The sequence below is a fragment of the Jaculus jaculus genome, chromosome 16 (genome assembly GCF_020740685.1).
Source record: "Jaculus jaculus isolate mJacJac1 chromosome 16, mJacJac1.mat.Y.cur, whole genome shotgun sequence".
NCBI classification, from domain to species: Eukaryota; Metazoa; Chordata; class Mammalia; order Rodentia; family Dipodidae; genus Jaculus; species Jaculus jaculus.
The window spans coordinates 47,011,792-47,024,020 of NC_059117.1; the positions used below are offsets into that span (position 1 = coordinate 47,011,792).

The following is a 12,229-nucleotide window of genomic DNA, read 5'->3' on the forward strand; positions in this document are numbered from 1 at the left end:
CAGGCATGGTGATGCATGCCTTTAATCCCGCACTTGGGAGCAGAGGAGCAGAGATAGGAGGATTGCCATGAGTTTGAGGCCATCCTGAGACTGGGGTCAGCCTGGGCTAGAGCAAGACCCTACCTTGAAAAAAAACAAAAGCAAAAGAGTAGGGCTCAGTGGTTAAGGCATTTGCCTGCAGAGCCTAATGATCCAGGTTCAATTCCTTACTACCCATATAAAGTCAGATACACAAAGTGGCATATGTACCTGTAGTTTGTTTGCAGTGGCAGGAGGCCCCAGTATGCCCATTCATTCTCTCACTCTCAAACAAACAAATAAATAAACAAATAATATTTAAAATAAAATTAGAAATAAAAAGGGAACCACTACAACAGATACTAATGAAATTCAGAAAATCATAAGAGGTTTATGTAAATCTCTAATAAAGTTTTTTAAAGAAGCTAATCAAAACAAACAAAACCTCCCACAGAGTAAAAGATGAAGTCATTGAACAGAGGTAGAATTGACATGGCCTTTCCCTTTTTTAAAAAAAACATTTTATTGATTTATTTATTTGAGAGAGAGAGAGTGTGTGGAACTAAGATGCAGATATATAGAGAATGGGTGCACCAGGGCCTCCAGCTACTGCAAACAAGCTCTAGATGCATGCACCACCTTGTGCATCTGGTTTACATTGATATTGGGGATTCAAACCTGGGTCCTTAGGCTTTATAGGCAAGTGCCTTAACCGCTAAGCCATCTCTCCAGCTCCCCCACTTTTTTTTTTTTTAAAGAGGCAGGGTTTCACTCTCACCAGGCTGACGTAGGACTCAGTCTGTGGTCCAGTCTGGCCTTGAACTCATGGCAATCCTCCTACTTCATTTTCTGGAGTGCTAGGATCAAAGGTGTATGAAAACACACCTAACGATCTTGACTAGTGAACTAGTGTACCATTGAAGGGTTTTGTGTATTTATATTTTATTTATTTGAGGGTGGGGGGGGGAAGAAGGGAGGGGATATGAAAATACATGGGTGTGCCAGAAGGCTTTGCAAGCAAATGCCATTAGCCACTGAGCCATCTCCCCATTCATCACTGAACCATTTTTAACACTGAATGAACATTATGTTTTACCAGGATCATTCTGGTAGCTTGGCTGAGAACAGGACGACACTACCAAGAGCAAAAGCTGGGAGACCAAAGAGGAGCTGCTGCATGGTCTAGATTAAAGAGAATTACAGGGTCTGGGAAATGACCTGATAGATGCCATTATGATGTCACACATCTGCCCCAGCAGATAAACTTACCTTATCTTGTGACCCAGACAGTGCCTCTTCTAAAGTCTCGGTGCTTCCCAGATTGGAGAGCTGAGTGCTTGGCTGTAACCCAGGGCTGGAGATATTTGAGTCACCCATCTGATTCTTGGGAAAAAAATTAAAAGAAAAAGTCCATCATCTGAAAAATGTTTGTTATCTAAAATTCGTCTTACAAAAGCCAAAATCATCTGAGGCTATCAAAAATGATATAAGAGGCTAAGGAGATGGCAGCAGTTAAAGGTACTTGCTTGTAAAGCCTGCTGGCTTGGGGTTCAATTTACCAGATACTATGTAAAGCTGGACAGGCATTTGTTTGCAGAAACAAGAGATGCTGGTACATGTGTACACATATAGGCAAATAAATTTAAAGAAATGAGCCAGGTGTGATGGTGCACACCTTTACTCCCAGCACTTGGGCAGAGGTAAGAGGGTCAATATGAGTTCAAGGACAGCCTGGAACTACAAAATAAGTTCCAGGTCAGCCTGGGCTACAGTGATACCCTACCTTGAAAAAACAAAACAAAATCCTTTTAAAGAAAAGATGGTGAGCCTGGCATGTTGGTGCACACCTTTAATGCCAGCACTCGGGAGGCAGAGGTAGGAGGATCACCATGAGTTCAAGACTACCCTGGACTAGAATGAAATCCTACCTCGAAAAACAAACAAATAAAAAAGATGGTATTACTCTTGCACATTTCCTCTATGTTTTCAGTTACCATGTGATGGAATTGGTAATTGTTTGGGGATATACAGTCCTACTTGTGAACCCACCACTACAATCAGGACACTAAATAGTTCAAAAGCTCGTGTGGGGCTGGAGAGATGGCTTAGCAGTTAAGCGCTTGCCTGTGAAGCCTAAGGACCCCGGTTCGAGGCTCAATTCCCCAGGACCCACGTTAGCCAGATGCACAAGGGGGCGCATGTGTCTGGAGTTCGTATGCAGTGACTGGAGACCCTGGTGCACCCATTCTCTCTCTCTCTCTGTCTCTCTCAAAAAAATAAATAAATAAAAATGAACAAAAATACATTTAAAAAAAATCAAAAGCTCTTGTGATATTCCACTGTGGTCATGCCCTCTGACTACCAGCAACTGGTTGCCTATTCTCTATCCCTCATACTTTTCTTTTGTGGTTATTTTTATTTATTTATTTGAGAGTGACAGACAGAGAGAGAAAGAGGCAGAAAGAAATAGAGATAGAGAGAGAGAATGAGCGTGCCAGGGCCTCCAGCCACTGCAAATGAACTCCAGATGCATGCGCCCCCTTCTGCATCTGGCTAATGTGGGTCCTGGGGAATAGAGCCTCAAACCAGGATCCTTAGGCTTCACAGGCAAGTGCTTAACCGCTAAGCCATCTCTCCAGCCCCATCATACTTTTTTTTGCACCTTAACCATCTCTTTTAGCCATCTCTCTATCCTATATTTCTGGATTTTAAAAAATTATATTTTATCTATTTTATTTATTTATTTATTTAGGTTTTTTTGAGGTAGGGTCTCTACCTCTGGCTGACCTGGAATTCACTAGGTTGTCTCAGGGTGGCCTCAAACTCATGGCAATCCTCCTACTTCTGCCTCCTAAATGCTGGGATTAAAGGTGTGCACCACCACACCTGGCTCCATTTTATTTTACAAAATATTTTATTCTTACTTATTCATTGATAGAGAAAGAGGCAGATAAGAGAGAACGGGCATGCCAGGGCCTCCAGCCATTGCAAAGAAATTGCAGATGCAAGTACTACCATGTGCATCTGCTTCCATGTGGGTCCTGGGGAATCAAACCTGGGTCCTTAGGCTTTGTAGGCAAGTGCCTTAACTACTAAGCCATCTCTCCAGCCCTATTACTGTATTTTTCTTTGAGGCAGGGTCTCACTCTAGCCCAGGCTGGCCTGGAATTCACTACATAGTCTCAGGGTGGCCTTGCATTCATGACAATCCTTCTACCTCTGCCTCCCAAGTGCTGGGATAAAGGCGTGCACCACTATGCCCAGCCCTATTTCTCCATTTTTAAGAATAGTAACAACAATGATAAAAATCTTGTCCTTAAAAAAGTCCCCCATCCCCCAAACAGGTGTGGTGACTAACACCTGTAATCACAGCACTTGGGAGGTAGAGGCAGGTAAGATCAGAGATTCAGTCAGCTTCAGCTATATAGCAAGCTTGAGGACAGCCTGCACTATAGGAGATCCTGTCATAAACAACAAACAAACAAACCACAAGAAACAAATTTTCCTCCATAACTTAAACATGAGTTTGAGGCCAAGCCTGGGGTATAGAGTAAGACCCTGTCTCAAAAACTAAAATTTGTTATGTCATACACATTTGATAGGGCAGATTTAGAAGTGAGATGAGACTTCATCAACAAGGCCTTGCATATACCCCTTCTCTTGGCTGCCAATCCTCTAAGTCTACCAAAGGTAAATAGGAGGACCCAAGTGGCCACTGGGGAGAGTCTGTCCAAACGCTAGACATGGACCCATTGATCACTGCTAACACCAGCTCCATGTGGTTAGACATTAGGCAAAGGCAGAGCAGAAGAAAGAATTTTCATTTAAAAAAGCTAAACCTATTTACATTTTTTTTTTTTTTTTCAAGGTAGGGTCTCACTATAGCTTAGGCTGACCTGGATCACTATGTAGTCTCAGGGTGGCCTCGAACTCATGGTGATCCTCCTACTTCTGCCTCCCGAGTGCTGGAATTAAAGGTGTGCGCTACTACGCCCGGCTATTCACAGTTTTTAAAAACAGAAATACCTCAACTGACCAACTATAATGTAATCTGAAATAACATTTCATGGATTCCACACTGTGGAGTAGTTTTCTCTAAAACAAAAGATGTTCTCCATACATTGTACTTTCCACATATATGAAACCAGAAGTGCTGCCACTTATTCTAGAGTTCTTTTCTAGAAAAATAAGGGGTGCAGTACAGTGGTTGACATGCTCAGAATGTGCAAGGCCCCAGATTCCTTTCCTTTAGGGCTAACTCAGACAGAAAAGTAAGCCAAGGCCATTTCCTGCACATCAGCACCTACAGTCTCTGTTTCACCAGCACTCTGACCCAGTCATCACTCAGGCTGGTTGACACTGCCAGCTACAGGAAAGGAAGGGACTGAGAAACAGTACAAAGTATCTCAGACAAGTGATTTTGGGGAAAAATGACTCAGAATTTATTTTTTTAAATTTATTTTATTTATTTGAGAGAGAGAAAGAGGCAGATAAAGAGACACAGAGAGAGAATGGACACACCAGAGTCTCTAGCCACTGTGAATAAACTCCAGATGCATGTAACGTAACATCATGTGCATTTGGGTTACGTGGGACCTGGAGAATTGAACCTGGGTCCTTAGGCTTCGCAAACAAGCACCTTAGCTGCTAAGCCATCTCTCTGGCTCTCAGAATTTATTTTTATGTGGTCTCATAATAATCACTGAATTTATTATAGTGATGACTGTTTTTTTTTTTTTTTTTTACAATTTCTATTATTTATTTGCAAGCAGAGAGGAAGGAAAGGAGAGAAAAAATGGGCACATCAAGGCCTCCTGCCTCTGCAAATAAACTTCAGAGACATGCACCACTTTGTGCATCTAGTTTTATGTGGGCACTGGGGAATCAAACCTGGGCCTCCAGGCTTTGCAAGCAAGTGCCTTTAATCACTGAGCCATCCTCTCCATCCTCCCCCCCCCCCAATATTTAATTTTTTTCTTTTTCTTTTTGAGGTTTTGCTCTAGCCCAGGCTGACCTGAAATTTAGTATGTAGTTTCAGGCTGGCCTTGAACTCACAGAAATCCTCCTACCTCTGCCTCCTAAGTACTAGGATTAAAGGTATACACCACCACACTCAGCTCAATATAATTTTTTTTTTTTAAGTTTTTTTGAGGTAGGGTCTTGCTGTAGCCCAGGCTGATCTGGGATTCACTATGTAGTCTCAGGGTGGCCTCAAACTCATGGCAATCCTCCTATCTCTGCCTCCCTAGTGCTGAGATTAAAGGTGTACGCCACCATGGCAAGCCCAGCTCAATATTTAACTTTTATAGATCTATAAATTATTTCTTTCCTTTTTTGATTTTTCTTCTTTCTTTCTTTCCTTTTCTTCTTTTTTTTTGTTTTTTTGAGGTATGGTCTCACTCTAGCTCAAGCTGACCTGGAATTCACTATGAACTGAATCAGGGTGGCCTCGAACTCTTGGTGATCCTCCTACCTCTGCCTCCCGAGTGCTGGGATTAAAGACGTGCGCCACCATGCCCAGCCTTTTTTTTTTTTTTGATATTTCAAGGGAGGGTTTCATTCTAGCCCAGGCTGACTTAGAATTCCCTATGTAGTCTTCAGGGTGGCTGTGAACTCATGGCGATCCTTCTACCTCTGGCTCCCAAGTGCTGGAATTAAAGGTGTGCACCTGGCTCTATTTCTTTTATTTTACACTTTTTTTTTTGAGAGTGAGAAAGTGCACACATGCACATGTGAGAGAGAAAATTGGCACACCAGAGCCTCCAGTCACTGCAATCGAACTCCAGACACATATGCCACCTTGTGTGCATGTGTCACCTTATGTACTGTGTCACCTTATGTATCTGGCTTATGAGGGATTTGGAGAGTCAAGCATGGGTCCTTAGGCTTTGCAGGCAAGTGTCTTAACAGCTAAGCTATTTCTCCAGCCCCTGGTGTAAGCACACACACACACACACACACACTCCCTCCCTCTCTCCACATACATACATACATACATACATACATACATACATATACACACACACACACACACACACACACACATATAATTTTTTTTGGGGGGGTTCCCCTGGCTCTATTTTATGTAAAATATTGAGGAATTTTATAAGTCTGAAACTTTTTAGACTCAAAGTTATACTTCTTTACTCAGGAGGTGGGATGGATGCCTTTAGGGCTTGAACACAGAACTTTATTTTTTATTTATTTGAGAGCGACAGACAGAGAAAGAGGCAGAGGCAGATAGAGAAAGAGACAATAGGTGCATCAGAGCCTCCAGCTACTGCAAATGAACTCCAGATGCATGCACTCCCTTGTGCATCTGGCTTATGGTGGGTCCTGGAGAATCAAGCCACAAACTGGGGTCCTTAGGCTGCGTAGGCAAGCACTTAACCACTAAGCCATTTCTCCAGTCTGAACACGGAACTTTTACCATAGTTTATGGTGACTGACTTCCTTTTTAGAGACAATTACCTTTGAGAATACTGTTTCCAAACTTGGTTCCCTGAATTCTAGTTTTTTTTTTTTTCTTTTTTTTCATTCTTTTTGACAGTGGGAAGGAGGGAGGGAGAGAGAGAAAGCAAGAATGAGAATGGGTATACCAGGGTCTCTGAATGAATTCCAGATGCATGTACCATCATGTGCATCTGGTTTACATGGGACCTGGAGAATTGAACCTGGGTCCTTAGGCTTTGTAGGCAAGTGCCTTAACTGCTAAGCCATCTCTCCAGCCCTAGAACCATATTTTACACACTGCCCTTTTACTTATTCTTAAGAATCTACAGCACAGGCTGCCTAAACTCACAGCAATCTTCCTACTTCAGCCTAACAAGTAATTTGGATTAAAGGTAAAAGTCACCATACCCAGCACATGAATTTTTTTTTAAATGAGGGCATCACATGCTGGCCTGGAACCCACAGCAATCATGCTGCCTCAGCTCCCAAATGCTGAGATTACAGGGATTAGCACTCATGACTTGCCTGGTTTGGAGATAGGGTTTTGGATAACCTTTTTTCACATTTTGTTACTTGAAATTTTGGCAAGGTAAAAATGAAATAGAAACTCCAATGTTTGATGTGAAAATGAGGTGACAACTGTAACTGGGCTAAAACAAAGTGCAGTGGTAGAAAGCTTCTGTCTCTCTCCAGTGAAGTGTATGGTTTTGAGGGGCTGATGTCAAAAGGAAAGCCAGTACACTTCTACACCATAAGGCTGAGACACTGTTGAGACCTGCCCACTGCTTGCTGGGGTGATGAGGCATGCTTATAATCCCAGCACAGGGTGGCAAAGGCAGAGGATTCAGGTGTAGAAAGGCTGTCCTCAACTACAAAGTGGGTTTGAGACCAGCCTGGGTTTCCAGACTGTCACAAAATGATGTCTTCTGTTTGGCATGTATTGAATAATTCATCAACATGAGCTGAATAAATTAACTGATGTACCACAATTGTCATTTTAACTAAATTTTGGGAGAAATTTTTATCAGTTAACTAATATGGTACAATGCAAAACAGAAGAGCAAAAACCACTGAATTTCAGAAAAGTCTCACATTTGGGTTGTGTGTGTTCACTATTAATTATAGAACATGAATGTACCATTTAGTATTATAGGGTACAAATTACCAGATTACTTTTCAAAACCTACATACATTCCAAGACTATGCAGCACTTATAGGGCTGCAGTGAAGAGGCACGAACCTTTTCCAGAAATACCCATTGAGGGCCAACTTCTGCCCTTTAAGACTATTTTCTTTCGTACTAATTTCTCTCTAATTACAGCAATTAGAAAAAAGAATATCTTCCAATTCCCTCCCTAAGTAGGTACTCTCACAGGTAAGATTTCTCTAAATCTTTTAGGTTAGAAATTATAGCCATGTATTTCTGCTGGCCTAGGTTGACTTTCTCAGTCCACAAGACTATTTCAGGTTACTTCCCACTTTTTCTAGTGCTCCTAAGCCAGAAAGTCTCACCCTCTCATATTCATCCTTGGCTCTACTCAGCATCTCCAGGATGTCGATGGGTCTCTGTTCGCTGCAGCCATTGGCCTGGCTGGGGCTCTGTTTATCTCGAGCAGCCTGCTGGGATCTCCGTGTCTCCTCTTCAACTACACTAGAGGAGGAGAATCAGGTTTTAGAAAGGCCACTTTACATATTCTGACCCTAAAAACTCTTTCAGTGTCTGTCTTCCAAAGACAAAGTACAAGTGTCACATGATATTGTCCTTGCAATAGATAACCATGAGTCCTGGTTATCTTACTCCAGAAATACACAGCTACCATTTCACCATCTCCTCTGTGACAGTGAATAGAAGGGCAAAAATATAGACTTCCTTCTTAAGGTGGCAGAAATACATTAAAACACTTTAGGAGGACTGGATAGATGGCTTAGTGTTTAAGATGCTTATCTGTGAAGCCTAAGGATCCATGTTTGACTCTCCATATCCACATAAGCCAAATGCACAAGGTGATGCATGCACAAGGTCATACATGTGCACAAGGTGGTGCATGCATCTGGAGTTTGATTACAGTGGCTGGAAGCCCTGGTGTGCCAATTCTCTCTCTCATAAAGACAAGGCCAGTCTGTTGGGCTTGTGTAAAAAAAAAAAAACCACACACAAAAAAAACAATCTTCAGCAAAATATCTCACATGTAACTCAGAATCAGTAGAACCAAGAGGAAAATTTGAAAATGGGTGTTACTAAGACACAGGTGACACTGTGGAAAGCTTCATCATTATTGGGCTAACCTTGAAAATGGGTCTTTGCATATCTTCTATAGCAAAGGGTGCCCAGTAAGGGTGTGGCCAGGTTCAGGGAAGTTATGATAATACTCTTATTTTCATTGGTACTATGTAATTCTTTACTTGAAAATCAGTCAAGAAATATTTTAAGAACACCACTGTCAGGGCTGGGGGGTCTTAAAATCTATTAGTTGGTTTGCATTAAAAATTTTTTTTGTTTATTATTTATTTATTTGAGAGTGACAGACAGAGAAAGAGGCAAAGAGAGAGAGAGACAGAGAGAGAGAGAGGGAGAGAATGGGTGTGCCAGGGCTTCCAGCCACTGCAAACGAACTCCAGACACGTGCGCCCCCTTGTGCATCTGGCTAACATGGGTCCTGGGGAATCGAACTGGGGTCCTTAGGCTTCACAGGTAAGCGCTTAACCACTAAGCCATCTCTCCAGCCCTTGGTTTGCATTTTTAAAGCATATCCTTTCTCAGGGGGTTGAGGAGATGGCTGAGTGATTAAAAGTACTCGTATGCTTGCAAACCTTGCTGGCCCAGGTTCAATTTCCTAGTAGCCACGTAAAGCTGGATGCAAAGTGACACATGTACCTGTGATTCCAATGGGCCTATGCCAATGAGAGGTGGAGGCAGGAGAATCCAAATCTCATGGACCAGCTAAGTCTGACATTTGTTTGCACTCTAGTAGTCTGTTTGCTGCAGTAAGAGACCCTGTTGTACACAGACACCTAAAAACTGTCCTCTGCGTACGCCTTTAATCTCAGCACTTGGGAGGCAGAGGTAGGAGGATTGCTGTGAGTTCAAGGCCACCCTGAGACTCCATAGTGCATTCCAGGTCAGCCTGGGCTAGAGTGAAACCCTACCTCGAAAAACAAAAAAAAAAAAAAACCAACCAAAACCCAAAAAACTGTCCTCTGACTCCACGTGCATGCTAAGCTTGTGTGTGTGCATGCACATATACACAACAAAAACAACAAAAAGAACACCGTTCCTCATCTGCACAGAAAGGTTTGAAATAAGCAGCTTTAGTAAAATATTAGGAATTAAAAGGTGGATGGGAACATACAGGTATTTTATTTCCCATTACTTTTCTTCAAGCTTAAAACAAATTAGAGATTTCAATACTCCAACTAATTCTTAAACACTATTTATTTATTTATTTCAAAGAGATAGAGAAATAGGCATACAGAAAGAGAGAGAGAGACAGAGAGGGAGAGGGAGAGGGAGAGGGAGAGGGAGAGAGACACAGACAGAGACAGACAGCATGTACACTGTGGCCTCCAGCCACTGCAAATGAACTCCAGATGCATGTATCTCCTTGTGCATCTGGCTTATGTGGGTCCTGGGGAATTGAACCTGGATCCTTTGGCTTTGCAGTCAAGCACCTTAATCACTAAGCTATCTCTCCAGCCCCCAACTAATTTTTTAAAAAATATTTTTACTTATTTGAGCCTGGCGTGGTGGCACATGCCTTTAATCCCAGCACTTGGGAGGCAGAGGTAGGTGGATCGTCACAAGTTCAAGGCCACCCTGAGATTACATAGTGAATTCCAGGTCAGCCTGGGCTAGTGAGACCCTACCTCCGAAAACAAAACAAAATTTTTTTTTAACTTATTTGTAAGGGGGGGGCCGGAGAAAGGGAGGGAGAGAATCGGCACACCAGGGCCTCCAGCCACTGGAAAGTAACTCCAGATGCACGTGCTACAGTACATTATGCATCTGGCTTTAAGTGGGTACCAGGTAATCGAACCTGAGGGGTTAGGCTTTACAGACAGGCAAGTGCCTTAACCACTGATCCATCTCTCTCGCCCAATTCAACTAATACTTAAAATTAATTCAGGGGTTGGAGAGATGGCTTAGCCATTAAGGCACATGCTTACAAAGCCAAATGACTCAGGTTCAACTCCCCAGGACCCATGTAAGCCAGATGCACAACGTGGTACATGTGTCTGGAATTCATTTGCAGTGGCTGCCTCTCTTTCTCTCTCTCCCTTTTTGTCTCAAATAAATAAATAAAAATATTTTTTAAAATTAACTTAGATTTCAGTCACACCTGTAACAAATAAGCCTTCTTCCATGAGATTTTAGCGGTCCATGCCACACATAGTTGTGTTATATAAGAAATGATGACAATTTCTTAAAAAAAAAACACAAAAAACAAAAAAAGCTTATTTTGATTAACAAGAACAGGACAAGGTTAGGTCACTCAAGTGTTAGATAACAGCTTTAAAACAGCCTGCCTAGAGCAGAGGTGTGGTGGTGCATGCCTTCAATCCCAGCACTTGGGAGGCAGAGGTAGGGGGAAATCTCTATGAGTCTGAGGTCACCCTGAGACTACATAGTGAATTCCAGGTCAGCCTGAGCTAGAGTGAAACCCTACCTCAAAAAACCAAAACAAAAAATAAAACCCCCAAAACAAAAGCTTGCCTAGCTGGGGCATGGTGCTACATGGCTTTAATCTCAGCATTTGGAAGGCTAAGGTAGGAGGGTTGCTGTGAGTTTGAAGGCAGCCTGGGCTACAAAGTGAGTTCCAGGTCATTTTGTACTAGATTGAGACCCTGCCTCAAAACACACACACACACCACCCACCTACCTTTAAACTCCCATTAAGGGCAATGATATTTCTTTTTTATTAAAAACACTAAGCTAAACAATATCAGATAAAAATATTTTTTCATCAATTATGAACTTCCTTTTGCCACCATACCTAGCTAGCTTTTTTTTTTTTTTTTTTTTTTGGTGAGTGTCTTACTATGTAGCCCTGGTAGTCTGGAACTCGTTGTTTTGAACATGTGGTGATGCCTCCAGAGTGCTGGGATTACTGCATGCACAACCACATGTGGTCTGGACCCCTCCCCCGCTCCCCCCCCCCCCCCCCCGCAGCATCTCACTCTATCCATGTTGGCCTCAAACTCATAGTGATCCTCCTACCTCAGCCTCTCAAGTGCTGGGATTAAAGGTGTACACCACCAAGCCTAGCCTTCCTGAGATTTATTTTTGTTTTTTTGAGGTAGGGTCTCACTCTAGCCCAGACTGATCTGGAATTCATTATGTAGTCTCAGGGTGGCCTCAAACTCACGGCGATCCTCCTACCTCTGCCTCCTGAGTGCTGGGATTAAAGGCATGTGCCACCATGTATGGACTGAGACTTATTTTTTTTTATAGTGAAACACTATGGCGTACTAGGGCCTCCAGCCACTGCAATCGAACTCCAGGTGCCCTCGCCACCTTGTGCACATGTGTGACCTTGTGTGCCTGCGTCACCTTATGTGGGATCTGGAGAGTCAAACGTGGGTCCTTAGGCTTTTCAGGGAAGTGCCTTAACAGCTATGCCATCTCTCTAGTGCCCATTCCTGGGATTTTTAACATGCTAACATGTATTGTGAGTCTGTAAGAAGGTTGGACTTATAGGGTCTCACTCTAGCCCAGGCTGACCTGAAATTCACTATGTAGTCTCAGAGTGGCCTTGAACTC

At 42.7% G+C, this 12,229-nt stretch overlaps 1 protein-coding gene across 1 annotated transcript in view; it reads right to left on the reverse strand.

Moving 5' to 3' along the window:
- The window catches only part of Dcp1a (decapping mRNA 1A), a 61,832-nt gene that overhangs the window by 17,874 nt on the left and 31,729 nt on the right, over positions 1 to 12,229 (reverse strand). Inside the window, exons 5-6 of the mRNA XM_004652734.2 lie at positions 7,984 to 8,122; positions 1,288 to 1,401 (exon numbers count right to left, since the gene is read on the reverse strand). Of these exons, the coding sequence (XP_004652791.1) occupies positions 1,288 to 1,401; positions 7,984 to 8,122 (253 nt within the window). The remainder of the gene's footprint in view (positions 1 to 1,287; positions 1,402 to 7,983; positions 8,123 to 12,229) is intronic.